General features: G+C 50.8%; 1 protein-coding gene across 2 annotated transcripts in view; it reads left to right on the top strand.

The window, feature by feature from the left end:
• SYNE3 (spectrin repeat containing nuclear envelope family member 3) overlaps nt 1-26429 on the top strand; it is a 106966-nt gene that overhangs the window by 66724 nt on the left and 13813 nt on the right. Inside the window, exons 7-17 of one of the 2 annotated variants that reach the window (XM_027520926.1) lie at nt 1982-2118; nt 4346-4520; nt 9459-9641; nt 10755-10898; nt 11756-11890; nt 14030-14191; nt 14341-14513; nt 14949-15081; nt 17220-17381; nt 21886-22035; nt 23837-23875. In XM_027520926.1, the coding sequence (XP_027376727.1) occupies nt 1982-2118; nt 4346-4520; nt 9459-9641; nt 10755-10898; nt 11756-11890; nt 14030-14191; nt 14341-14513; nt 14949-15081; nt 17220-17381; nt 21886-22035; nt 23837-23875 (1593 nt within the window). The remainder of the gene's footprint in view (nt 1-1981; nt 2119-4345; nt 4521-9458; nt 9642-10754; nt 10899-11755; nt 11891-14029; nt 14192-14340; nt 14514-14948; nt 15082-17219; nt 17382-21885; nt 22036-23836; nt 23876-26429) is intronic. The other variant, XM_027520927.1, reaches the window with a different exon arrangement.

The raw sequence follows: 26429 nt of genomic DNA, 5'->3' as shown, positions 1-26429 counted from the left end.
GGATTGTCCTCCTCGGCACAGGGCAGGGGTGGTGTGGTGCAGCGGTGAAGGGCGAGGACTTGTGGATCAGACTACCTGGGTTCAAATCTCAGCTCCTCTCCTTGCCAAGGCTCTGACTTTGGGAAAATTGCTTTAATCTCAGTTAAACGTGACGTGTTGGTGATGATAACAGGACCTGCCTCTCACATTCCTCATGAATGCGTGAAGACAAAAAGTGCTCAGAACAGCAGAGAATCAGCACTCAGGGAGTGTATGGCTTTTACTAGGAGCTCTAGGTGAGGGACAAGGTCAAAGGGTGCAAACTCGGCAGGTTGGGGGGAGAGTAAGTTCTGGAGAGCCTCAGCAACACTCCCCTGTCCTGACAGTCACCAGCCTATGAAAGTCACTCATTCGTGTCTGACTGTGACCTCATGGACTATAGCCTGCCAGGCTCCTCTGTCCATGGAATTCTCCAGGCCAGAATATTGGAGTGGGTAGCTGTTCCCTTCTCCAAAGGATCTTCCCAACCCAGGGATCGATCCCAGGTCTCCCACATTGCAGGTGGATTCTTTACCAGCTGAACCACCAGGGGAGACCTGTGCCCAGCTATGATTCAGGAGGCCTTTCCCAAAGCAGGAGGCTGAACACATTCCCACAGGCGTTGTCTGTCCCTCCCGATTCAGGTGTCAGTTATGACCAAGATATGACTAACTGGAAATCAGTGAAAGAGAATTTCAGGACTTAGTAGAGGACTTTTCTACTTAAGCAGTGCTTATGTTGTAAGAAGCACTCCTGCTCTGTACTCAGCGCCTGACAAATGGTGTGGCTCCCTGTTACCATGGCAGCCGGGAAGTGGGTTCTCAGGCCAGCCGGTGTCCTGCCAGAGCCCATTCGCTTTCCACTTCCCCACCCTGCCTCCTGCTGAGTGTGGACCCTGCAAGAGTCAAGGTCAAGGTGGAACTCATCACTTCCTGGGACAGCAGGAAAAGGCAGCATCTAAATGTGATCAGGGCTTCCCGGGCAGCGCTAAGTGGTAAAGAACCTGTCTGCCAGTGCTGGAGAGACATAGAGATTTGGGTTCAATCCCTGGGTCAGGAAGATCCCCTGAAGGAGAAAATGACAACCACTCCAGTATTCTTGCCTGGAGAATCTCACGGACAGGGGAGCCTGGCGGGCTGCAGTCTATAGGGTCGCAAAGAGTTGTACATGACTGAAGCAGCTTAGCCTGCATGCACTCAAACGGTTGAGGGGCATGGTTCGGGGTTGCCGGGTGGAAATATCCTGTTGACTTGCTGACAACAGTAACTGCATCCGCAAATCACCTTTTATTTTTTTTTAATTATTTGTAGTTGTGGCAGGCAGGATCTTGAGTCTTCATTGCAGCATGCAGAACCTTTCTCTATCTTAATTTCAGCATATGGGATCTAGCTCCCTGACCAGGATTGAAGCCACGCCCCCCTGCTTTGGGAGTGTGGAATCTTAGCTACTGGACCGCCAGGGAAGTCCCACAAAGCATCTTTAGATCACTGTCTCCCTCAGTGCAGGTGGGAAGTGTCGGGGGGGCAGCTCCGACATCAGGTCCACCGTTTCCCAGCTCTGCAACTGTGAGAAAACTCTTAGCCAGAGTTTCCTTGCGTATAAAGTGGAGACACAGAGGACTACCCTCCAGGATCACAGCAAGACTTGAGTGAAGGGGACTCCAGGGCACTGAGCACATTGTCCCGGCTCCCTAGGTGTTAGTTATCTGTGTGATTCGGTGCCAGTCCATGGCCACGTGTTGAGGTAGGTGATGAGAAAGAGAAAAACCAGCTCATCAGAAGTCAACGTTATTTGGGGGTCACAGAGTGGGAACAGAGGGCGCAGGGGCTGAGCTCTCGGGGCCCCCGTCACTGCCCTGGACGACCGTGTTCCCCCAGGCTGGCCCACCCCCACGGCCCACGTTCAGCCCCCTGCTGTCTCAGAACCTCACCCCCCTGCCCCTCGGTGTCATCTGTTGCTGCAGGCAACCCGGGAGGCACTGGCCACGGAGGAGCCGCGGGTAGACCGGCTGCAGGCCCAGCTGAAGGAGCTCATCGTCTCCCTCCAGGACCCGAAGCCACTCTCGGACAGCGTGGTCGCTGCCGTCCAGGAGTACCAGAGGTACCGGGCGGGCTGAGGGCGGGCCTGGACCCCACGCTCAGGGGCCTCTGCCCATCTGGCACCAGCTGCAGCGGACTTGTGCCCTCTCGCTACCTGATAACCAATAATTCTTGCTCCTCTCAATGACTGGCTGTTATAGGGTCTCCCTGAGCTCAGGCACTAACCCCTTTCCGTAATATTTTGCATTCTGCTTCCAGAAAGAGACCTGAACTTCGCTTTTTCCTGTGCTAAGTGGCCTTTTCACTCATTTCCATTCAGTCTCCTTATGCAACTTTGCACCAGAGACGGGTCTCCTATGTAATGGTCCAAGGGGAGGGCGTTCCTCTAGGCCAGCATCGTGCCGCCACCTGCTGGCGGTACTGATGGAAGCACCTGGGCCTGACTTCAGGCCAGTTTCTACCTCCCGTCAGCCCATGGGCTTGGGCACAGACGGGGATCAAGGCTCTTAGCTCAGCAAAGACCAGCAGATCACATATCCACCCTGTGTAGAACTGGGCACAGTGTAAATTTGGAATCAGTGCCTGTTTTTTACTATGTGAGGCTCAGAGGGGTTTGGAACACAGCCCAATGGTTCCCATCTCTGTTGCTGTTGTTTTAGTCACTCAGTTGTGTCCGATTCTTTGTGACCTCATGGACTATAGCCCGCCAGGCTCCTCTGTCCATGGGATTTCTCAGACAGGAATACTGAGGTAGGTTGCCACTTCCTTCTGCAGGGGATCATCCCCCACCCAGGGATCGAACTTGCATCTCCTGTGTTGGCAGGTGAGGTTTTTTTGTGTTTTTTTTTTTTTTTTTTTACCACTGAGCCCCCTGGAAAGCACCCCCATCTCTGTAGCATCTCTCATTCCCTTGTCTGATACAGGAGGTTCCTCGAGAAGGAACTCAGGGAGCTCCCCCCTTGCTGGGTGTCTCTCACCCCACAGTGTTAACAGGCCACCCTTCTATACATCCAGAGCTGGGACCTGGTTCCCCCCAGGGTGCTAGTGGGCAGTGGGACAGGGTGGCTGAGGTCTCCTTTGCTGCTCTTGCTGAGGTGGCAGGTGCTGGTTATCTATGACTGGGTGCTAGATATTCTATATATACATATGTATATACATAATATATATATACCTATGGATATACATAATATACATATACATATGGATACACATAATATACATATACATATGGATATACATAATATACATATACATATGGATATACATAATATACATATACATATGGATATACATAATATACGTATACATATGGATATACATAATATACATATACATATGGATATACATAATATACATATACCTATGGATATACATATGGGCTTTCCAGGTGGTGCTAGTGGGAAAGAATCCACCTGCAATGCAGGAGATACAGGTTCGATCCCTGGGTCAGAAAGATCCCCTGGAGGAGGGTTCCGCAACCCACTTCAGTTTTCTTGCCTGGAGACTCCATGGATAGAAGAGCCTGGCGCAGTACAGTCCATAGGGTTGCAAAGAGTCAGACACGACTGAGCGGCTTAGCAAGGCATGGCACGTGTAGTTGGTTTATAGTATTTTGTTAGTTTCAGGTGTACAGCAGAGTGATTCAGTTATACATATATATCTATTCTTTTTCAGATTCTTTTCGTCGTAGACTATTATAAGTTATTGAATATAGTTCCCTGTGCTACACCATGGGCATTATATTTGAAAAATTATCTGTAGGAATTATTTGGGCCTAGTGTTCCCTTTTGCTTTTCACTTTCATGCATTGGAGAAGGAAATGGCAACCCACTCCAGTGTTCTTGCCTGGAGAGTCCCAGGGACGGAGGAGCCTGGTGGGCTGCCGTCTCTGGGGTCGCACAGAGTCAGACACGACTGAAGCGACTTAGCAGCAGCAGCAGCAGCAGTGTAATGGCATCTTACTCAAGAAGGGATTTTGTTTGCTTTTGTGAGTTGTTGGGGGCAGGCAGTCTGAGTCTGAGGTCTCCACAATTCCTCTTCGAGGCTTGTTTCTTTCCCTAGTCTGGAAGCTGGGCTGCATGTCTGTTGGAGGACTGGCTTACCTCCAGAGCACTTGTATCCGGAAAGCCTAGGCCTCAGGGTCCCCTGGACACCATGGCAGCCTATGGAATAGGGAAGAGCCTGCCCTGGGAGCAGCACACGCGAGGTGCTCTGGGAGTCTGGGGGGAGCTCTGGCCCCTGGACTGACTCACTCTTCTCTCTTGGTGCCCCTTCTCCTGTGCTCACAGAATGAAGGCCAAGAGCAGCAGGCTGCGCAACGCCGCGGCCACGGAGCTGTGGCAGCGTTTCCAGCGGCACCCCCAGGACCTGCAGCTGTGGAGGGAGCTGGCCCAGAGACTCCTGGATGTCACCGCCAGCCTGCCAGACCCGCCCTCCATCCACACCTTCCTGCCACAGATCGAGGTAAGCCTGGTTCTGTCGGGAGGGATGGTGGGTGCCCCTGGGGGAGACCACCAGCCAAATGTGGCATTTCAGCCATCCCCGCAGGGAAAGAAATATCTCTCGGTCCTCCGGGTATCTGGGTGGAGCTCACTGTAGCAGTCTGGCAAGTCCCACGTTCACACTTGTAATTATCAGGGACAAAAGTCACCCTCAATTCTTAGAGAAAAGGCGAAGCCTGGTGCCTGGTGTGGCCCCAGGACTCTGCCCACGCCGGTTCTCTTCCCGACCCTGCTGCAGACAGTCCTCTGCTGGAAGTCTGAGGATGTCAGGCCGTTATCTTTACTGTGTACCCATTGGGATGCATGTGACAAGGGGCAGAAAACCTGACTTTCTGGTGGTTCCAGAGCTGGCTTGATAGCTCAATGGTATGTTCCAGAACCCAGGCTCTTTCCAGCTCTAAACTGCATCTGCCTTCATGGTCCTGGGGTGGCTGCCAGCACTGCCTGTGTGCATCCTCACAGGTGTATTGGGCTCATGATATATGGCTGTTTGTCCTCGTATTTTCAGTTGACACATCTGAGCTTTTTCTCAGCATCCTGTAAAATGGTTCAATAGCATGGCTCAATAATTCACTTTAAATGGATGCAGAATATTCCATTTGGGGGCATGCCCTTTTATTTATTTTTTAAAGTAGCCATAATTCGATTGTTGAGGTTGTTTGCAATTTTCACTGTCATAATGAATGTACACTGAATATGTATGTACACTGATTTTTATTTCCATTGCTACCATTCTCCTCATTTTACTGATGAGGGATCTGGGCCAAGGAGAAGTGAGAGAGTGTGTTCAAAGTCTTGCTGCTCAAGAGAAGCAGAGCTGGGGCCAGAATGGTGGGTTATAGAGTCTTGGCTAACATTCTCAGCCCTGTTTTCACTTTGGCTTCTGGAAACAGCTTTGCGAAACAAGCAGAACGATTCTTATCATTTGACTGTTGAGGAGCCACTTGCTTGAGGTTAACACAGCCGTTAAGTGACAGGGCTGGCTTTGACCCAGGCCTGTCTAGCTTTCCCTGCTGTGTCAGGATATTGCCTCCTGTGCTTCCAACTGGGGCAGAAAGCAAACTGGGACCTTCTTGAGGCAGGAGAGAGGTCCTGTCGTTCTAGAGTGGGACCCAGGACTCCAGGGCAGGACTTTCACTGAGCAGTGGGTTGGAACACGTGGGGCCAGGACTTTGACTTACTCACCTTTGGAGTCTGTTTGCTGGTTGGGAGTGTGTCTTGCGGAGAAGGCAATGGCACACCACTCCAGTACTCTTGCCTGGAAAATCTCATGGATGGAGGAGCCTGGTGGGCTGCAGTCCATGGGGTCGAGAAGAGTCAGACACAACTGAGCGACTTCACTTTCACTTTTCACTTTCATGCATTGGAGAAGGAAATGGCAACCCACTCCAGTGTTCTTGCCTGGAGAATCCCAGGGACGGGGGAGCCTGGTGGGCTGCTGTCTCTGGGGTCGCACGGAGTCGGACACGACTGAAGCGACTTAGCAGCAGCAGCAGTGTGTCTTGCATCACGCCCACTGGCCTGCCTGGGCAGAAAGGATTTCACAGGTCAGGGCTTGAGCTGCCAGCCCTCTCTTTTTTGGCCACACCATGCGGCATGTGGGATCCTAGTTCCCCAGCCAGGAATTAAACCCATACCCCTGGCACTGGGAGTGCAGAATCTCAACCACTGGACTGCTGGGGAAGTCCCACCCCTCTCTTTTCTCAACTCAGCTTCTGCATCTAGCCTCAGAGCGGCTTGTGGATTGAAAGTGAAAGTGTTAATTGCTCCATTGTGTCTGACTCTTTGTGACCCCATGGATTGCAGTCCTCCCAGCTCCTCTGTCCATGAAATTCTCCAGGCAAGAGTACTGGAGTGGGTAGTCATTCCCTTCTCTAGGGGATCTTCCTGATTCAGGGATGGAACCCAGGTCTCCTGCCTTGCAGGCATATTCTTTTCTGTCTGAGCCACCAGGGAAGCCCTGTGGATAAGCAAACCTCCAGCCAAAACCTGGGCGTGGCTGGTGTGTTAGTTCTCTAGGGCTGCTGTAACAAAGCACCAAAAAGTGGTGCTTTTATAAAAAAAAAGAAAACAACAGAACTTCATTCTCTTAAAGTTCTGAAAGCTGGAAGTCCAAAGCTGACGCATCAAGAGGATCTTGCTGTCTCCAGTGGTTCTAGGGGAAACTCCTCCCTTGCCTCTTCTAACTTCTGATGCTCCCTGCCAGTTGCTGACATTCATTGCCTTGTAGGTCCAGCACTCTGATCTCCGCCTGTCATCATGTGACTATCCTCCCCCTAAATATCTCCACCACCTCTTTCCTCTGCATGCATCTGGATCTAAGTCTTCCCTTTCTGTAAGGGCACCAATCACTGACCTCATTTTAACTTGACTCCTCTGTAAAGCCCCTCTCTCCAAAGAAGGTTGCATTCTAAGGTAGTGGAGTTGAGACTTGACCATATCTTTTTTTCCCCCACCATTTCTCTTTTGAAGGTCACAATTCAACCCAGAACAGCTGGTTAAATAATAATGGTTGAGAAGATCTATCTTTTCTTGTGAGTTCAGTGAGGGTCCTGCACTGTGTTAAGTGCCTTTTAGGCATTTAAGCCTCATGACAGCCCCATGAGCTGGGATGTGCCTATTGGTCATTTACCGATGAGGAAACTGAGGCTTGGAATTACCCAGGTTCTCCCCGTCAGTGATGGTGGTGGTGGTTTAGTCACTAAGTCGTGTCTGACTCTTGGGATCCCAGGGACTGTAGCCCTCCAGGCTTCTCTGTCCATGGGATTTCCTAGGCCAGAATACTGGAGTGGGTGGCCAAGTCAGTGTGCCATCCAAACTCATGATTGCAACTCCCTAGCCTGAATTCTTCACCCTTGTGATATTGTGTCTGAGTCTGGCAAAAAGGGAATGAAGGTGGCCCCTTATCTCAAGAGGCTTGGCCTCTGTGTGGCTGACCGCAAGCTATACACGTCATCAGCAGGTCACCTACCTGGGCTGCAGCCTTACTTTTTCCTCTCCCAGCCCCATGATCAGCTCATTGTCTCTGTAACATCATCAGATATCAAGTGGAAGGACTCTGGCCAGCGAAGACAAAACCCCTGGCCTCCAGGCTCCTGAGCCCTCGCTGAGAGAAGCAAGACATGTTTACCCCCAAAAGCTGGTTGATCAACAGGACCCTGAAGTCGGGCAAAGGGCTTTGGGGCAGGAAGAGTGAGTGTCAGGCGGGAATGTGACCAGGGCAGGCTTCCTGGAGGAGGTGGGGCCTGGGCTGTGCAGAGTTCAGGCTGTCTGCATGGGAGCTGGCTGCCCGTTACACGAGGCTGCGGAGTTCCCTGTTGGTCCTCTCTCTGCCCCATGAGCTCCTGCACATCACGACCCCACTGAGATGCCACCTCCTCTGGAAGGCCTTCCTGAATTCCCTCTGATCATGCTCCCCTAGGCCCTTTGCTTGTTGTTCAGTTGCTAAATTGTGTCCGACTCTTTGCAACCCCATGGACTACAGCACTCCAGGCTTCCCTGTCCTTCACTATCTCCCGGAGTTTGCTCAAACTTATGTCTATTGTCTCAGCGATGCCATCTAACCATCTCATCCTCTGTCACTCTCTTCTCCTCCTGCCTTCAATCTTTCTCAGCATCAGGGTCTTTTCCAATGAGTCAGCTCCACATCAGGTGGCTAAAGTATTGGAGCTTCAACTTCAGCGTCAGTTCTTCCAATGAATAATCAGGGTTGATTTCCTTTAGGACTGACTGGTTTGATCTCCTTTCTGTCTGAGGGACTCTCAAGAGTCTTCTCTAACACCACAATTTGACAGCAGTTCTTTGGCACTCAGCCTTCTTTATGGTCCAGCTCTCACATCCATACATGACTCCTGGAAAAACCATAGCTTTGACCATATGGACTTCTGTCGGCAAGGTGATGTCTCTGCTTTTTAATATGCTGTCCAAGTTTGTAATAGCTTTTCTTCCAAGGAGCAAATGTCTTTTAAGTTCATGGTTGCAGTCACCATCCACAGTGATTTTGGAGCCCAAGAGAAAATCTATCACTGCTTCCACTTTTTCCCCTTCTATTTGCCATGAAGTGATGGGGCCAGATGCCATTTTAGTTTTTGGAACATTGAGTTTTAAGTCAGTGTTTTCACTCTCATCAAGGAGCGCTTCAGTTTGTCCTCACTTTCTGCCATTAGAACGGTATCATCTGCATATCTGAGGTGGTTGACATTTCTCCTGGAAATCTTGATTCCAGCTTGTGATCCATCTAGCCCAGGATTTCACATGGTGTACTCTGCATATAAGTTAAATAAACGGGGTGACAATCTAAAGCTTTGACATACTCCTTTCCCAGTTTTGAACCAGTCGTTTGTTCCATGTAAAGTTCTGACTGTTGCTTCTTGACCCACATTCAGGTTTCTCAGGAGACAGGTGAGGTGGTCTGGTATTCAAAATGTCCCACACGCCAACTTGGGGATGGCCCTCTGTTGTCGGTGATGGAGAATCATTGAGTAGAGGATCAGACTGGTTCAGTTTGGGTTTGGCTGCAAGGTGCAGAGTCGATCTGGGGGGCAACTGGGAGGCAGCAGATGGTCAGGAGCTGCAGGGGTCCCAGTGAGCAAGGCTGAGAGTGCACCACGGTCAGTGGCAGCCAATGGAGAGGAGACAGATTTCTGACACTCACAGGAGGCAGCCTTCTTGCTCGGGATTTGGTAACAAGATGGATGTAGGGGGTGAGAAGGGACTCAGACTGACCCTGACATTCAGGGCCTCCCGCCACCTTCCCGCCTGCCTGTTTCTCCTTGCATTCACCGCTCCCTCGGCCACCAGCAGAGAGGCCCAGCCTCCCAGGCAGGTGCAGCCCGACCAGGTGAGTTCCTGCCCCAGCTTCATCCAGCTCTCCCCTTCATGGAAGCCTTGTCTCCCCCAGGCGGCCTTGACGGAGAGCTCCCGCTTGAAGGAGCAGCTGACGATGCTGCAGCTGAAGAAAGACCTGCTGGGCAGCATCTTCGGCCAGGAGAGAGCCACAGCCCTGCTGGAGGAGGTGGCGACTTCCGTGAGGGACAGAGACTTGCTGCACAACCGCCTTCTGCAGAGGAAGAGCAAACTGCAGGTGAGTCCCATCTTGGCCCTCCGCTCAGCCCTCCTGCAGGCACAGCCCTGTATCCTGACCCCAGCCCTGCCACTCACCACCGCGTGGCCCTGGGCATATCCTTTGTTCCATACAACCTCAGAGCCCTCATCTATATCATCTGGGTAGGATTATGGTGGGATCCTTCTCATTTGTCTGCCTCCTGCCTCTGCCCCCAAATCCCATTCTATACTCATCAAATCAAATTGTCTTCTGCAGAGATCTGGGGGGCAGTTAGATGGGAAGATGCAGAGAAAAACACTTGTAAACTTTAAAGCAGCAGAGAGCTGGAAGCTATTTTTGTTGTTATTGTTGTTAAGTTGCTCAGTTGTGTCTGACTCTTGCAACCCCATGGACTGCAGCACACCAGGCTTCCCTGTCCTTCACCAACACCTGGAGCTTGCTCAAACTGACGTCCATTGAGTCAGTGGTGCCATCCCACCATCTCATCCTGTTTCCTGCCCTCAATCTTTCCCAGCATCAGGGTCTTTTCCAGTGAGTCGGCTCTTTGCATCAGGTGGCCAAAGTGTCGGACAGTTTCTCCTTTTAGGTAACAATTATTTGCTAAGCATCTGAGAATGATGATAGTGACAAAGCGATATCTCTAGGACACTGACCAGAGGCCAGGCACCTGCGAAAAGCCCCACATCCATGGTCTGACTTATTCAACGGAGCAGACATTTAGCATACATTTTAGGGTCTGCAAGGCCTGTGATCTCTGTTGCAGCTTCTGAACTCTGCTGGTGTAGCAAGAAATCAACTGTAAATGAATGGGCTTGATTGCATGTCAATACAACCTTATTTACAAGCACTGGCCTCTGGTGGGACTTGGGGTATGTGATAGGAGATGCAGTTTGCCAGCACCTATTCTAGAAGCAGAACAATTGTTAGGTGATTACACAACGATCCTCACAGAGGGGCATCAGATCCTCTCAAGGACTCCAGGAAGGCTTCCTGGAAGGGGTGGTTCCTGAGTGAGTAGGAGCCGGACAGGAGAAGACTGGAGAAAAAGCAGCCCGTCTGTGAGTGTCAGGCTGTGCCACAGGGAGACCGAGGGGAAGGCTGAGCTGTGTGCTGCCTGTTGTGTCTCCGCAGAGCTTACTTGCTCAGCACAAAGATTTCGGGGCGACTTTCGAGCCTTTGCAGAAAAAGCTCTCAGACCTCCAAATCCGGGTCCAAGCTGAGAATGGGCTTCGGCGGGACCTTCCTGAGAAACAGGCCCAGCTTCTGAGGTTGCAGGTAAGAGTCTGACCCGAGTCACCTCCACTCAGATGTTCAGCTGTGCCGGAGCAGCCCCCTTGCAGTCATAGCGGCCAGCCAAGCGGCAGTCAGCCCAAGCCAGAGACTGTGATCCCTCTCTGGCCCCTGAGATCTGACCTTTCATCTCAGCTGAGTTTCTGCTGGTATGCCTGATGGTTCCTGGCCTGCCTCCAAATGACTGATACTTGAGCCCAACAAAATGAGAAGTTTTTTGCTTACTCTGTGGTCCTAAAGTCTAACATGAATATTTGCTTCTAAAGTTGCTTTGCTAACTGTTCCTAATGAGGCCAGAGGCCTTCAGTTAAATAAGTGATTTGAGGATTAAGAATAAATATTTTAAAACACAGGGACTGTAGGTAGGCTGATCACTAATCATTGTTGGCTGGGTGAGGAGCTGGCTGGTTTTTAAAATGCACGTGAAACAACAGTTATCTTTTTAAAACCCAGGCGCAGCTCTTACAAAACTGGGAGTGTTCTTTGGAAGGTATTAAAAAGGATGCATTTGGGGGCTTTAAAACTAAAGCTAAGATGCGATTCTCCGTAAGAAGAGATGGTCGTCAAGTAGGAGTCCAGATATGAGTCTGTTCCCCAGCGATGCCTTCTGGTCTTTAGCAGTTTATTTTCATGGTGTCGCAGAATATTTTCATCTCATTTTTAAAATTCTCACCAGTCCTAAGAGTGGGCCCATCAGACAGCCATACGGTGTGGCCGATGGAGTTGGGGACTCCTAGCATCCCTGAACTCTCCCAGTCTTTTGCATTCAGGGTCCCCACCCTGATCAGCTTCCATGAGAAGAAGGAGAAAGGATGCTCCACTCATTCCTTCCTCTACTGCAGGGGCTGCAGGAGGAGGGGATGGACCTGGGGTCTCAGGTGGAGGCCATGAGGCCCCTCTTCCAGGGGAACCCTAACCACCAGCACAAAATGGACCAGCTTTCCGCTGCCCACCAGGCCCTGCAGAGGTCTCTGGAGGTAAGGGGCCAGCAGAGGGTCTGTGTTAACAGAGGCCAGGTCCCTGGAATCTGTCCGCCCCTCCTAAGGACTTTCTCCCTCTTTTCTTCCGTCGTTCCTTCCAACCCTTCTTTTTCTTTCTCCCTTCCTTTCATCCCTTCCTCATTCGTTCATGATTGAGCGCCTCCTGTATGCCAGGCAGGATGCTGGGTCCTGAGGATGGAGGAGCAGGACAGCAGGACAGCGAGCCCCCCGCCTTCCTGGGGTTTAAGTGCCGGTGGGTAGATGCACAATGAGTCAGCAACAAGTTAAACATACGATTCCACATGTCAAACATACGCATCCACAAATGAAACATACAATTCCGCACATGCCAGGAGACCAGAGCACGGAGCAGGCCGCACCCACGCAGGAGCCCCCGTCGTGTTTGCTGCGTTCATCATGCCAGGTTGCAAGTTGGGTCCCGGTGGCCGTGAGCTCTGTCTGCGGCGCCCTCTAGTGGCCACCCGGATCCTTCTTGTGTCTGTGCTGGACTGATGTCCCTTTAACGGTGGGACCCCAAGGTGGTCTGGAGAGTGAGATGGCTCCTTCAAAACTGTCCTGAGCACAAGCTGAAATGTCTGTCCCAGCCCTACCCTGACAACACTGATTCAAGTGAAGTCCTGGGTCTGCATTTGTAACAAGAGCCCCAGGTGTGCAAAGCCAGCTCTCAGGCATCCACAGCTCAGGAAAGTGTTTAGTTTAAGGCAGGATTTCTCACCCTTCCGAACCCTGTGTGTCCTATTTTAATAACAAGTATTTCTGGCATCGTCTTTGCAATCTTGAAATTCATAGATAGTACAAATTACCCACATGATTTACAAATTTAATATAATGCTTTTTCTATCATCAAAAAGAGAAATAAAAGCAAATTATAAGAAAATAATATCTTAATGCTGCTGCTGCTGCTGCTAAGTCTCTTCAGTCTTGTCTGACTCTGTGCGACCCCATAGACGGCAGCCCATCGGGCTCCCCCGTCCCTGTGATTCTCCAGGCAAGAACACTGGAGTGGGTTGCCATGTCCTTCTCCAATGCATGAAAGTGAAGAGTGAAAGTGAAGTCAATCAGTCATGTCTGACTCTTAGCGACCCCATGGACTGCAGCCTACCAGGCTCCTCTGTCCATGGGGTTTTCCAGGCAAGAGTACTGTAATGGGGTGCCATTGCCTTCTCCGTAATATCTTAATAATAACCTATAATGGAAAAAGACTCTGAAAAAGTAAATGTATATATACAGACATCTGTATAGATGTATACATATTTATATTGATAGAAATTTAACAAAATCACATTGCTGTACACCTGAAACATTGTAAATCAATTATTGTTGTTGTTCAGCCGCTCAGTTACTCAGTTGTAGTCAACTCTTTGCGACCCCATGGACTGCAGCATGCGGGCTACCCTATCCTCCACTATCTCCTGGAGTTTGCTCAAACTCATGTCTATTAAGTCAGTGATGCCATCCAACCATCTCATCCTCTGTTGCCTCCTTCTCCTCCTGCCCTCAACCTTTCCCAGCATCAGGGTCTTTTCCAACGAGTCAGCTCTTCACATCAGGTGGCCAAAGTACTGGAGCTTCAGCTTCGGCATCAGTCCTCCCAGTGAATAGTCAGGGTTGATTTCCTATTCAACTATATGAAAAAATAAAATAATGCTTTTCAATAAAGTAAGTGCTTCTAGATGGCCAAAGACACAGGCGGCGACCAGAATACACCCGCTCTCTTCAGCCGCAAAGTGCCGTTCGCGCCTGTTGTGCTACATGCAGGGGTGAAGTGGTTGTGCCGCACAGATGCCTGTGTTCGGCTTTAGTAGGCACCGACTGATGGTCTTCCCAAGTGGTTGTACCAGTTTACACCCCACACTGGTGGTGGATGAGAGCACCCATCGCCCACACCCTCACCCAGACTTGATACTTCCCATGAAAGCAGAACAGGCTTAGAGGCACTTTAAAACAGACTTGGTCTTTCTGGGGTCAATTTCTTGCACTGTGCAGAAAACATCAACCTCTCATGGGTGGGGAGCCCTGGAAACCATCTCACCCTGGGGTTCTGGCAGGGCTGAGGGTCCTGCAGGGTGGGGTAGCTGAGGGTTTCAGCCGGGTTCCCCTGGGGCTGTTCCACAGGACCTCCTGGAAGGACGCCAGCAGAGCCTGCGGGAACACTGCACCTTCAACCACGAGCTGCTGAAGCTGCGGCATTGGATCTCTGTGATCACACAGAAGCTGGAGGCTCATCGTGGGGACACGGGCCCATGGGACGCCCAGTCCCAGGAGACTGAGGTTGAGGTAAGATGACTCTCCCGACAGAGGTGCTTATTCTCTCCCCTGCATCCCAAAGGCAGGTTCGGGGGCAGAGGGTGGTGAACGGTACTCTCATACCAGGGAGCAGACACCACCCCAGGACTTAACTCTGTGTGTGTGTGTGTCTCCTTTAGAGACTGCTGGCTGAATTCCCGGAGAAGGAAGCCCAGCTGCTTGAGATGGAAGCGCTTGGCCGGCTGGTGATGGAGGCGTCTTCTCTGGAGGGAGCTGCTCTGGTCCAGGGGGAGCTGGAGGAGCTGACCGAGTCATGGAGGGCCTTGAGGCAGCTGGAGGAGAGCCTGCTGAGGTGAGAGGGCCTCCTGGGTTGGAGCCTGGTCTCGGAAAACCCTCCTTCCCAGTAGGGAGAGCTCAGCCGTGTTCTTAGAACAGATGGCTGGGGTTCTGCTGTGTGCCAGGCGTGGTGCCAGGCGCCTCCGGGTATCCCCAGGCAATTCTAAGTAGAGGCAGTAAGAGCAGGGAAGCGTCCCAGCTTAGCCTCCAGCCCCTGCTGGCTGGGGCCTCACCTGCATCGATAGATATATGCCCCTTGATGACAGTTACATGAGTCTTGAGCAGGGAACTGGAAATGCAGGTGCCCTGGGGAGCTTCTGACCAACCTGAAGGACAGGCATGGGCTTGTTAGGACCAGAAGTCACCTCCCTCCCCAGTTCTGTTACTTCTCCTGTGATCTGGGAAGTCCCTATCTTGTCATCACGTTGACTGGGCGGATTTGACTTCTCAGCCTCACCAGAAACCGGCAGCTGCAGAGGATGACAGAAGTGGATTCAGGGAAGAAAATGATTTTCACCAACAACATCCCAAAGACTGGGTTTCTCATCCTCCCCACGGATCTTACTTCCCGGCATCGCCGTCAGGTAAGTCCATCTCATGGGCTTCTGAGGAGGGCCCAGATCCGAGTCAGTTGATGGTGGGAAGGTGTCACCAGCAAAGCCCCCTCCCCATCTGGGGCCACATGCTCAGCTCAGGACTGGGCCCTGTCCTGTCTTGGGTGAGTCTGCCCAGTGGTGACACAAGAGTGCCCTGTGCCACTGGGCAGAGGGACTCTGGGACCCCAGACCCAGTGTCTGCACTGAGGAAGGTCCTGGGCATCTCCAGGGCAGGCAGGCCCTCACCCTCAAAAAATCCGACTGCTTCCCTTGCAGGGAAGAGAGTGTCAGAGTGTGAAGCTTCCTAGCAGCACTAGACTGCAAACTAAAAGTACTCAAGATAGGTGTTTTTGGTGCCCTGATGGCTCAGATGGTAAACAATCTGCCTGCACTGCAGAAGACCCGAGTTTGATCCCTAGGTTGGAAAGACTCCCTAGAGAAGGGAATGGTAACCCACTCTAATATTCTTGCCTGGAGAATCCCATGGACTAGAGGAGCCTGGCGGGCTCCAGTCTGTGGGGTCGCAAAGAATTGGACACGACTGAACAACTAACACACAACACACACAAACTACATTTTGTAAAAAGAACGAACCTCACTATATCATATCATCCATTTCTCTCCTTGACAGGCTTTAAAAAACAGAACCACAGTGAGAAGAAATTCATCCCTTGTTCTGCAAAGACAGTACACTAATTCATTCATTCTTCCCTTCCTTCTTGCATTTCCCCATCCAGAAAGCTCTTACTGAGTCTTTCTGTGTTCTGAGAACTGTGTTTGGAGCTGGGACACAGCTGTAAATAAAACAGAGATACATTCAACCCTCAGAGAACGTAGCATCCAGCACAGAGCTTTTCAGATTGTCATGTGCATCCAGATCGTACCAAAATGCAGATTCTGATTCAGTAGGTCTGGACTGGGACTCCTCACCCTGCATTTCTACAAGCTTCCAGGAGATGCTAAGCCTGCTAGGCTTTGGAGCACATTTTGAGAAGCAGGGAAGCAGGAACCGCAAAGCAATAGAATAAGGGTTTACAGAACACGTGGTTCATGGAGGCAGAAGACCCAGGGGCCACAGCAGCCAGCTGCAGAGTGAAGGACTTGGGGTAGCGAAGCCCTCCCCGGAGAGATGGAAATGAGATGTCCAGGGCTCCTCACAGCTGAGTGGGAGTCAAGGAGAGGCAGAACGGAGTGTGTTCCATGCAGACGAGACTGTGCACGCAGGGACCCGAGGGAGATGGCACTAGCGCCGGGTGCTGGATGTCTGTGGGCCCTGGCTCAGACGATGGGGCAGGCCTCATGAGCCGCAGAGCCAGGCAGGGCCAGAATTGAGGCTCTCCGGCCGCATTGAGTATGAGAAGCCACTCAGCTGTGTAAGTGATGCTGTGACTGAGAGGACTTGTGTTTTATTTATTTATTATTTTTACTTTTGTTTTCTAATTGTCGTCTTCACTGGGTCTTTGTTGCAGTGCATGGGCTCTTCATTGCCATGCACGGGCTTTCTCTAGTTGTGGCAAGCAGGGGCAACTCTTCGCTGCAGGGCACGGGTTTCACACTGAGGCAGCTTCTCTTGTTGCAGAGCACAGGCTCCAGGGCATGCGGGCTTCAGTGGTTGTAGCATGTGGGTTCAGTAGTTGTAGCTTGCGGGCTGTAGAGCAGAGGCTCTAGTAGGTGTGGTTCATGACTTAGTTGCCCTGCGGCGTATGTGATCTGAGTTCCCAGACTAGCGATCGAACCTGGATCCCCTGAATTGACAGGTGGATTCTTAACCACTGGACCGCCAGGGAAGTCCCTGGACTTGCATCTTAGACAGATCACTCTGGCCACCTAACTTGAAGAGGGACAAAAGTGGCAGAAGGTGATCACATTGTAGATGTCCTGATAAGGGGTGATGCTGGAAGCCTTCAGGAGACCAAAGAGGTGGCAATGAGGAATGTTCTTGGTCCCTAATCATGTCTACATTGAGTAGAGATGCTTTCCTCATCCCCTCGCCCCCCAGGTGCCTCTTATCTCCCTCTGGGCATCCTCATCCCCCACCCTCTGCTTGGATGGAATTCCCAGGATACACGGCCAGCGGGCTGCTTTCAGAAATTCTGATGCTTTGACCATGCTGTGCCTTCCTGCAGGCAGGTCTGCTCCAGGGGCAAGGAGGCAGCCATGAGGATTATTCCCAGTCCCTGAGGAACTTTGAGGACTGGTTGCAGGAGGAAAATTCCAAGCTGGTTAGGATCATTGCCATGAAAACTGCCACCGCCGAGGACTTGAGGACCAGAGCAACAAAGCTACAGGTTTGTGCCCAAGGAACAGCCCATTTTTTCAGAGGATTTGCCCCCCAAAGATGTGTTCGCTGCCAGAGAGTTCTCACCAAAAAAAAAAAAAAAAAAGAGCACACACCTAGCTTATGAGCTGTTATGGCTTATGTATAAATAATATATATATTTTTAAGATTATTTATTTACGGCTGTGCGTGGGCCTTCTCCATCTGCAGCGAGTGAGGGCTGCTCTCCAGTTGCTGTGCCCGGGCTTCTCATTGCGGTGGTCTCTCTTGTGGAGCGGGGGCTCTAGGTGTGCAGGCTTCAGTGGTTGCAGCACTCGAGCTCAGTTGTTGTGGCTCACAGGCTTAGTTGCTCCGCACCATGTGGAATCTTCCCAGACCAGGGATCGAACCTGTGTCCCCTGCATTGGCAGGTGGTTTCTTATCTACTGTACCACCAGGGAAGTCGTAAATAATAGTTTAAAAATGTTTTTGCTTCCAGTATTATGGGAAAACCATCCATCCATTCATTCAAGCCTCCTGCTGTATTGCCCAACTTGGAAAATATCACCACTAATCACAACTCTTCTAATCAGTTCACTCTTGCTATGTAACAAGCCATTCCAACAGTTTGTAGCTTAAAAGAACAGCTGTTTGTTTAACTCACGATTCTGAAGATTGGCAGTTTACTCTGAGGTCCGCTGGGCAATGCTTCTGATCTTGGCTGGGCTCCCTGATTTATAGACCAGCAGGGTGGCTATACTACTGGAGGTTGGTGGGCTATTCTAGATGAGCGTGGGATGGACCACACATCTCTTATCCTCCTATGGGATAGCCCGGACTTCCCAGAGCAGGGGCAGGTCTGAGAGAGTGAGTGGGAACATGCAGGCCTTTTCAGGCCAAGGCTAGGAACTGGCACATCACTTCTCCTGCATTCTGTTGGACAAAGAAAGTCACAATGCCAGCTCAGATTCAGGGAGAGAGAAAACAGATTTCACTTCTTGATGGGAAGACCATATTGCAAGACCATATTGCAAAGGGCATGGATATAGCAGGGGGGTAGAAAGACAGTCCTTCTACCACAAATCTCTCTCCTCCACTCCCACGTCGAATTAGTCACCAAGTCCTTCTTGATTCCACCTCTTGGGTTCGTTGTTTCTGTTTCCCCTCACTACCACTGTCTTCATCTAGACATTTATCATTTTTTATCTTGACCTTGACAGTAGCCTCCAAGCTGGCCTCCCTCATTCTTTTTGGGTTCCCATCTCAGTAATGACTCATTCTGTAGCCAGAGTGACCCTTCAGAATCCTAAAGATGACCTTGTCCCAGTAATGAAAACTTTTTAGGATAGAGTTCAACTTCCCAAGTTTATCATCCACAGCCTTTCTCAATCAGACCCCAATCTACCTCTCTTTTTCCTAATTTTTTCTGAAATTTACCTTAATACCTTAGAGTTTGGTTTTATTTTTATTTTTCTTGCTTGAGATTCATCTGGATTCTTGAATCTGTGGCCTGGGATCTTTCTGGAAAATTCTGCAACATTATCTCTCAAAATATGGCCTCTGCCTTTTCCCCTATTTCCTCACCTTCTGAGATGCCTTTTAAACATATGCGCTTTCTTCTCACTAAGTGTTTCACTGTGTCTTGTGTACTTTTTCATCCTTTTGCTTTTTTATATTACTTTCTGAATACTTTTTTCTAACTCATCTTCCACTTGACTAATCCTCTCTTTAGCTGTATCTCATTTGCTATTTCACATGTTTATTAAGTTCTTAGCTTTTAATATTTCATTTATTATTCCTAGAAATTCTCCTTGGTGCTTTTTAAAATCTGCTTTGCCACTTTTCACAGCTTTTGGGGCCTTGCTGAAAATTTTCAGTTTGTCTTTTAATTCTTTCAACACAGTAAACAAAGTTGGTTTAGCAAGTGTGTCTGATAATTTCGGTATCTCAAGTCAAGACTGTTTCTGTTGTGTATTGTCTCTGCCTCTTCCTCATTAATTCATTAATTTTATTTGCATTTGGCTGCACTGGGACTTTGTTGCTGTGGCTGGGCTCTCTCTAGTTACGGTGAGTAGAGGCTGCTCTTAGCTGTGGGGTGAGGGCTCCTCACTGAGGTGGCTTCTCTTGTTGCAGAACAAGGCTCTAAGCACATGGGCCTCAGAAGGTGTAGCAAGTGGGTTCAGTAGGTGAATCACATGGGCCCTAGAGCTCGGGCTCAGTAGCTGTGCCATACGGGCTGAGCTGGTCCAGGGCATGTGGGACCTTCCTGGACTAGGGATAGAGCCTACTTCCCCCGCATTGTCAGGCACATTCTTAACCACTGGACCTCCAGGGAAGTCCCAGTTTCCGCCTCTTCTCGGAGTCTTATATCTGTGTGTGACTGCTTCGATTGTGTGCTGGATATTGTGTTTGACAAATAGGTGCGAGAATAATTTGAGATTAAGAATAATCTTTCCTTCAAAGAGGATTTTGTTTGCAATAGCCAGGCCAGTGGGGGCTTTTATCAATCTAGAACCACTGAATCCAATTTCAAAACTTGAAGCTCTCTGGACTCCTGAGATGACTTGGCACTGGCCTGCAAATCCAAATAAGGTGTGGGTTTACTTCCTATTCACCTTTAGGGGCTTCTGCTAAAGGCAGCAGTTTTTCAGAGTCTCCACTTCTGTAGGGCGCAGACTTTGACTTCTGTCTCCTGAATCCTGCAAGGCTGCCAGAAGCATAGATCTGTTTCACAACTGTTTTTTCCAGATTAACAAATATCCTAAGTGCAAGAGGAGGTCTGAGCACTGGGCTTACTTCTCTGCATCTTAACCTTTCGCATGTCTTGCCTCACTCTTTTTGTTGTTGTTGTTAACTCTTTGATGCCTTCAGTTCAATTCAGTTCAGTTCAGTCGCTCAGTCGTGTCCGACTCTTTGTGACCCATGGACTGCTGCACGCCAGGCCTCCCTGTCCACTGATGCCTTAAGAATGTTTTTAACGTTTTGTCCTCAGTGGGAGCTTTGGTCCCAGCTACCTAGCTCTCCCTGTCTACCTCCTACCTCATATTCAGCCACTCCTCTCATCCCCTGCCACCACCACCCAGCCCCAGGCGTATCAGAGATGACTTGCAGTTCCCCGGGTTACGCGTCTTTGTTCTTGTAGAGTCCGCACTCTCGAGGGCTCTGAGAAGCTAAGCTGTGTGCCTGTATCATGCAGCTGGTGGGATGGGACAGATACTGGATGCCAAGCCAGAATTTAAACTCAGGCTCTTGAACTTAGAACCCAGATCGTATCCTCACATGGCACTACCTCCCAGAAGTCCTGAGGATAAAAGATGCCATCCGGGGCAGGGACACAGTACTGTATTCTGATAGAAAAATCTGCCCTGTCCCAACCTCACTCTGCCAGGATTGAAAATGCCAATAGAAAGACATATTCAATAATGGTAGCTTTTTATAAAAAACAAACAAACCAATTTTAATTTTATATTGGGGTTTAGCTGATTAACAATGTTGTGGTAGTTTCAGGTAAACAGGAAGAGACTCAGCCATACATACACATGTATCCATCTCCCCGAAACTCCCCTCCCATCCAGGCGGCCACATTACACTGAGCAGAGCTCCATGTGCTGTACAGGAGGTCCTTGTGGATTATCCATTTTAAATATAGCAGTGCGTGTATGTCTATCCCAAATTCCCGAATTATCCCTTCCCCTTATCCTTCCCCCTAGCACCAAGTTTGTTCTTCAAGTCTGTGAGTCTCTCTCTGTTTTGTAAGTTCTTTTGACTCATTTCTTTTTTTAGATTCCACACATAAGGGAAGTCATATGGTATTTCTCCTTCTCTGTCTGACTGACTTCGCTCAGTATGTCAATCTCTGCTTCCATCCATGTTGCTACAAATGACATTATTTCATAATTTTTAATGACTGAGTCATATTACATCGTATGTATGTACCATATCTTCTCTATCCATTCCTCTGTCGATGAACAATGGTAGCTTTTATAATGATGATAACTCTTATGTCAAGCCCTCTGGAGAACTTGGTTCTAGAATGCCAGAGGGCTTCCCTGGTGGCTCAGTGGGTAAAGAATCTGCCTGCAATGCAGGAGATCTGGGTTTGATTCCTGGGTTGGGAAGATCCCCTGGAGAAGGGAACAGCTACCCACTTCAGTATTCTGGCCTGGAGAATTCCATGGACAGAGCAGCCGGGCGGGCTACAGTCCATGGAGTCACAGTGTCGGAAGTGACTGAGCGACTTTCGCTTTCCCTAGTCATACATAGTGTAAATCTATGTCGTACTTATAATCGAATGCCAGAGCTAGAAGTGACCATGGACGTCAGCACGGCAGCTCCTCTTTCAGGCAGAAGTCCATTCTGCAACACTGAATGCAATTCCTGGCCTTGGCTTCCATTTATTTGCACAATGAGATTCTCTCTTTATGTGTTCTGTTGGCTGCCCCCGCAAATGGAACTTGATTGGCTCCTCCTTACCAACGAGGTGGGGCCTCCTCAGCCATTTGGAAGGTGCACGTGACCCTGTCTTTTCCCTCTAGGAACTGGAGGCTCGAATACCAGAAGGTCAGCATCTCTTCGAAAACCTCCTTCGTCTCAGGCCAGCCAGCGAGTCCTCGGACGAGCTAGAGGATCTACGCTACCGATGGATGCTGTACAAGTCCAAGCTCAAGGACTCCAGCCACCTGCTGGTAGGTGCTAAGGCTGCACAGGTCCCAGGCCCCGGGGAGACATAGCTCAGTCTGCATCCACTCCACCCCATACCTCAACAGACCGGACCGAGGGGGTCATTCAGGGAGAGGTGATGGAGACTCGTGGGTCCTAGGCACTTGACGTGCAATTTGTCATTTGGCCATTCTGCCGCCCAGTGAGGCTGAGTTCCAAGAACGACAGCTTTGCTCTACCAGCCTGAAACCTCTGTGTACATCATCCCAGTTCAGTGCTCACAGCAGCCGTCCACCAGATTGATTGCATCTCCAATTGCCAGAAGGGGGATGAGGCTATGAGGAGTTAAAAACTCACCCGAGTTCACCCGGATAGCCAGGGACAGAGCCAGCATCAAACACACCTTGATGGAGGCATCACACAGGGAACACTGGAGTTGGGGCCAGGACCCCTGGGATCTAGGCCGCCTCCTCCACTGACCTGCTTGTGACATTGAGGAAGCACCTCCCCCTGGGGGACCCCGTGCATGCTGTCGCTTCACTAGTGTCCAACTCTTTGCAACCCCGTGGACTGTAGCCCACCAGGCTCCTCTGTCCATGGGATTCTCCAGGCAAGGATACTGGAGTGGGTTGCCATGCCCATCTCCAGGGAGTGTTCCCAACCCGGGGATTGAACCCACGTCTCTTATGTCTCCTGCATTGGCAGGTGGGTTCTTTGCCACTAGTGCCACCTGGGAAGCCCCCTAGGGGCCCACCGTCTCACACAAAACAATAACACCTAGACTAGTAGTAGCCTTTATTAAATGCTATATCCTCATTCAGTTCAGTTCATTTCAGTTCAGTTCAGTCGCTCAGTTGTATCCAACTCTTTGTGACCCCATGAGTCGCAGCACGCCAGGCCTCCCTGTCCATCACCAACTCCCGGAGTTCACTCAGACTCACGTTCATCGAGTCAGTGATGCCATCCAGCAATCTCATCCTCTGTAGTCCCCTTCTCCTCCTGCCCCCAATCCCTCCCATCATCAGAGTCTTTTCCAATGAGCCAACTCTTTGCATGAGGTGGCCAAAGTACTGGACTTTCAGCTTTAGCATCATTCCTTCCAAAGAAATCCCAGGGCTGATCTCCTTCAGAATGGACTGGTTGGCTCTCCTTGCAGTCCAAGGGCCTCTCAAGAGTCTTCTCCAACACCACAGTTCAAAAGCATCAATTCTCTGGCACTCAGCCTTCTTCACAGTCCAACTCTCACATCCATACGTGACCACAGGAAAAACCATAGCCTTGACTAGACGGACCTTTGTTGGCAAAGTAATGTCTCTGCTTTTGAATATGCTATCTATATTCCATTAGGAATATATCTATATCTTCATTACAGCCCTATAAAGGAGGTACTGTTATTATCCCCTGAGAACTGATAGGGAAACTGAGGCATGGAGGTTAGTCCAAGGAAAGAGTGGTTGGGATGGCCACTGAGGGCCCTTTAAGCCTGCCGACCCCAGACTCCAAGCTTTGGGGCTCCAGCTCTGCCGGCCCTGAAAGCAGCCGCGTCAGCCACTAGGTGTCAGCCCAGCCCCAGCCAGGTCCGTGCGCCCGTGGCCTTGGCCCAGGCCTTCCCAGACAGGATCCCACCTGGGCCCCAAGTGCGTTAAAAAGCTCATTAAATTGAATCACCTGCTGGTTCAGCCTGTCCAGATGACCAGAAGTTTTAAAGAAACATTCCCCTGACAAAATGAATATTCCATTACAGGCTCTGCTGGGATTTAAGTTTCACTCACTTAACTTCTTTTTTTTTTTCCTTTCCCCTTTTCCTCTCCTTCCCTAAAATAACAGACGCAGAGTCCTCTAGGGGAGCCGACTGGATTCCGAAAGGTACGGTGTCTGCCGTCTGCTCCACACGGGTAGAGGGCAGGGCATCTGGAGGGTTGGTGGGCCTGGGATGCTGGGGCAGGACCCCTGGGCTTTCTGGAAGGTTCCATGAGAAAGGCTCCTGGAGACTCGGTTCTGGGCTGCCCTGTGGTGGTCCCGGGGGGTCCTTGTTCTGCAGGACGCACAGTGTGTACTCAGCTGAGACAGGACGCGGGGGTGTGAGCAAGGACACTGTTTGTGATTATGCTGTGACAACAGGCGTAAATCGGGCCGGCCCACGGAGACCTGGGCCACTCCAGGGCATTGGACCTCGCGGCCGCCTGAGTAGTGGACGAGCATCTGGGGTCCATGGGGACTGAAAGAGGAAGGGGGCTGTGCCAGTCATGTTCGACCAACCAGTGTCTCCAACTGCCAGCCTCTGAGAAGTGCTCAGAGCCTCTCCCTGGGGGCTTGCTGGCCAGAGCCATGGCAGTAAGAGCTGTACTTACAGAAATAATGAGGAATAATGATTGTTACTATAAATGCTGCGTGTTGACCATCCACTCTGTGCCAGGAACTGTGCCAGATCGTGCCTAGGGCGTTTCACGTCACCGTCCCCCAGACATCCAACAGGCATCATTACCACCACCCTAGGCATGAATGAAGCAAGGAATGGCAAGACTTCAGTGACGTGTTCGCTGGAGGCACACGGCTCCTGAGCGGTCTCTGCCTCAGACGCTAAGCCCACTCTTGCCCTTCCACACGGTGCCTTGGAGAAGGCATCCCTGGGCCTGCGGCTCTCCCCACTTGTGGAAAGGTCCAGTGTACATCGGCGTCCCTGGCACCACCTTTTCTGGGAGCAGGCTTGCTTTGAAGGAGTTCCGGTTTGAGATTGTATTTGAGAGCTTTCGGACGCACTGGGTCTTGGTTGCTGTGTGTGGGCTTTCTCTAGTTGCGGCAGGCGGGGGCTGCTTTCGAGTGGCGGTGTGTGGGCTTCTCATTGCAGTGGCGTCTCTTGTTCCAGATGGACTCTAGGTGCCTGGGCTTCAGGACTCACAGCGCGTAGGCTCTGTAGTTGGGGTGCGTGGGCTTAGTTGCTCTGCAGCACGTGGGATCTTCCCGGACGAGGAATGGAACCCATGTCCCCTGCATTGGCACCGTTTCTTATCCCCTGGACTACGAGGGAAGCCCTCTAAGAGCGAGCTTGTTGTCCTGCTGAGCACTGGCTCATGATGACATAAGCCTCCGGCGTGCTCTGCTCCCGAGAGCCCTGGGGCCTCGAGATCTCTAGGGCCATCAAGTCTGTGTTCCCAGGGGCTCTGCCCACCCAGACGTCTTGGTCTCCAGCTGGTGTTCATGTCTCCATCTGCAGTATCGTGTGTGTCCCCAGGACTGGACGGGGCAGTCACCAGACCAACGCTGTGCTCTGGGCCTGGCGTCCCCCAGTTTTGTGGCCTTGGGCAAGTTGCTTTGACTCCGGGGACTTTCTTTCCCTATCTGTAAAATGGAACTGTCAACGCTGACTTTATTGACTTCATGAATGAATTTTGAAGATCATGTGAACTGTTGTTCTTTCTTGAGAGGAGAGCCTGAAGCCCAGTTTCCCCTAGAAGAGCAAAGGGCTTCTCGTGAAGTAGGGGAGTGCATCAGGAAGACTGGGCCTCCACACAGCCCAGCCTGTGAGCCTGGTGGCACCTGAGGGCCCAGGGCCAGGTGCCAGGCTGCCTCCAGCCCCTGCCCTTTAAGTCCCGCTCTGGTTGGGAGCCCCCGTCTAAGGAGCTCCCAGGCCAGAGTTCAGGGGGAGTTGTTTCTGGGTCCCCTGGTGTTTCTGAGTCGGGGCTTGATTGGCTGGCTGACACCAGCCCTCCAGGGCAGGCTCCTGTCCCTGGCAGCCTGTCACCGGGTTCATATGGAGTGTTCACAGCTCTGTGTTCATTGGCTGTCTCCTCGGTCACTGACTCACTTCACAGATGTTTGCTGAGCTCTGACTTTGTACCAAGCACTGATGCAAGTACCTGGGGTAGATTACCAGAGAAAGGCCTGCCAGGGTAGGCTGTGCATGCCAGCGGGATGGGCGGGGTGGAGAGGGGAATGGGAGAAAGGCTCTCCCCACAGCTGGTGTTGCCCAGCACAATAGCACGTTTCTGGCCAGGGAATGTCCGAGTACAGCAGTGGCTTGTGGTCTTTACAGCTACAGGTGTGTTTGTTTTTTTTAAAATAATTTTATTTATTTATTTTTGGCTATGCTAGGTCTTCATTACTGTGCAGACTACTCTCTAGTTGCTGTGTGCAGGCTTCTCATTGCAGGGGCTTTTCTTGTTGCAAAGTACAGACTCTAGGGCACACAGGCTCAGTAGTGGTGGTGCATGGGCTTAGTTGCCCAGCGGCACATGGGATCTTCCCCAATCAGGAATCGAACCTGTGTATCCTGCATTGGCAGGCGGGTTCTTTTATCCCTGGACCACCAGGGAAGCCGCAGATGCAGGGTTGATCTTATCTATCGTCAGGAAGCAACAGTTAGAACTGGACATGGAACAACAGACTGGTTCCAAATAGGAAAAGGAGTTCGTCAAGGCTG

This window comes from Bos indicus x Bos taurus, chromosome 21, assembly GCF_003369695.1.
Source record: "Bos indicus x Bos taurus breed Angus x Brahman F1 hybrid chromosome 21, Bos_hybrid_MaternalHap_v2.0, whole genome shotgun sequence".
Lineage (NCBI taxonomy): Eukaryota > Metazoa > Chordata > Mammalia > Artiodactyla > Bovidae > Bos > Bos indicus x Bos taurus.
This window is presented reverse-complemented; position numbering and strand designations above follow the sequence as displayed.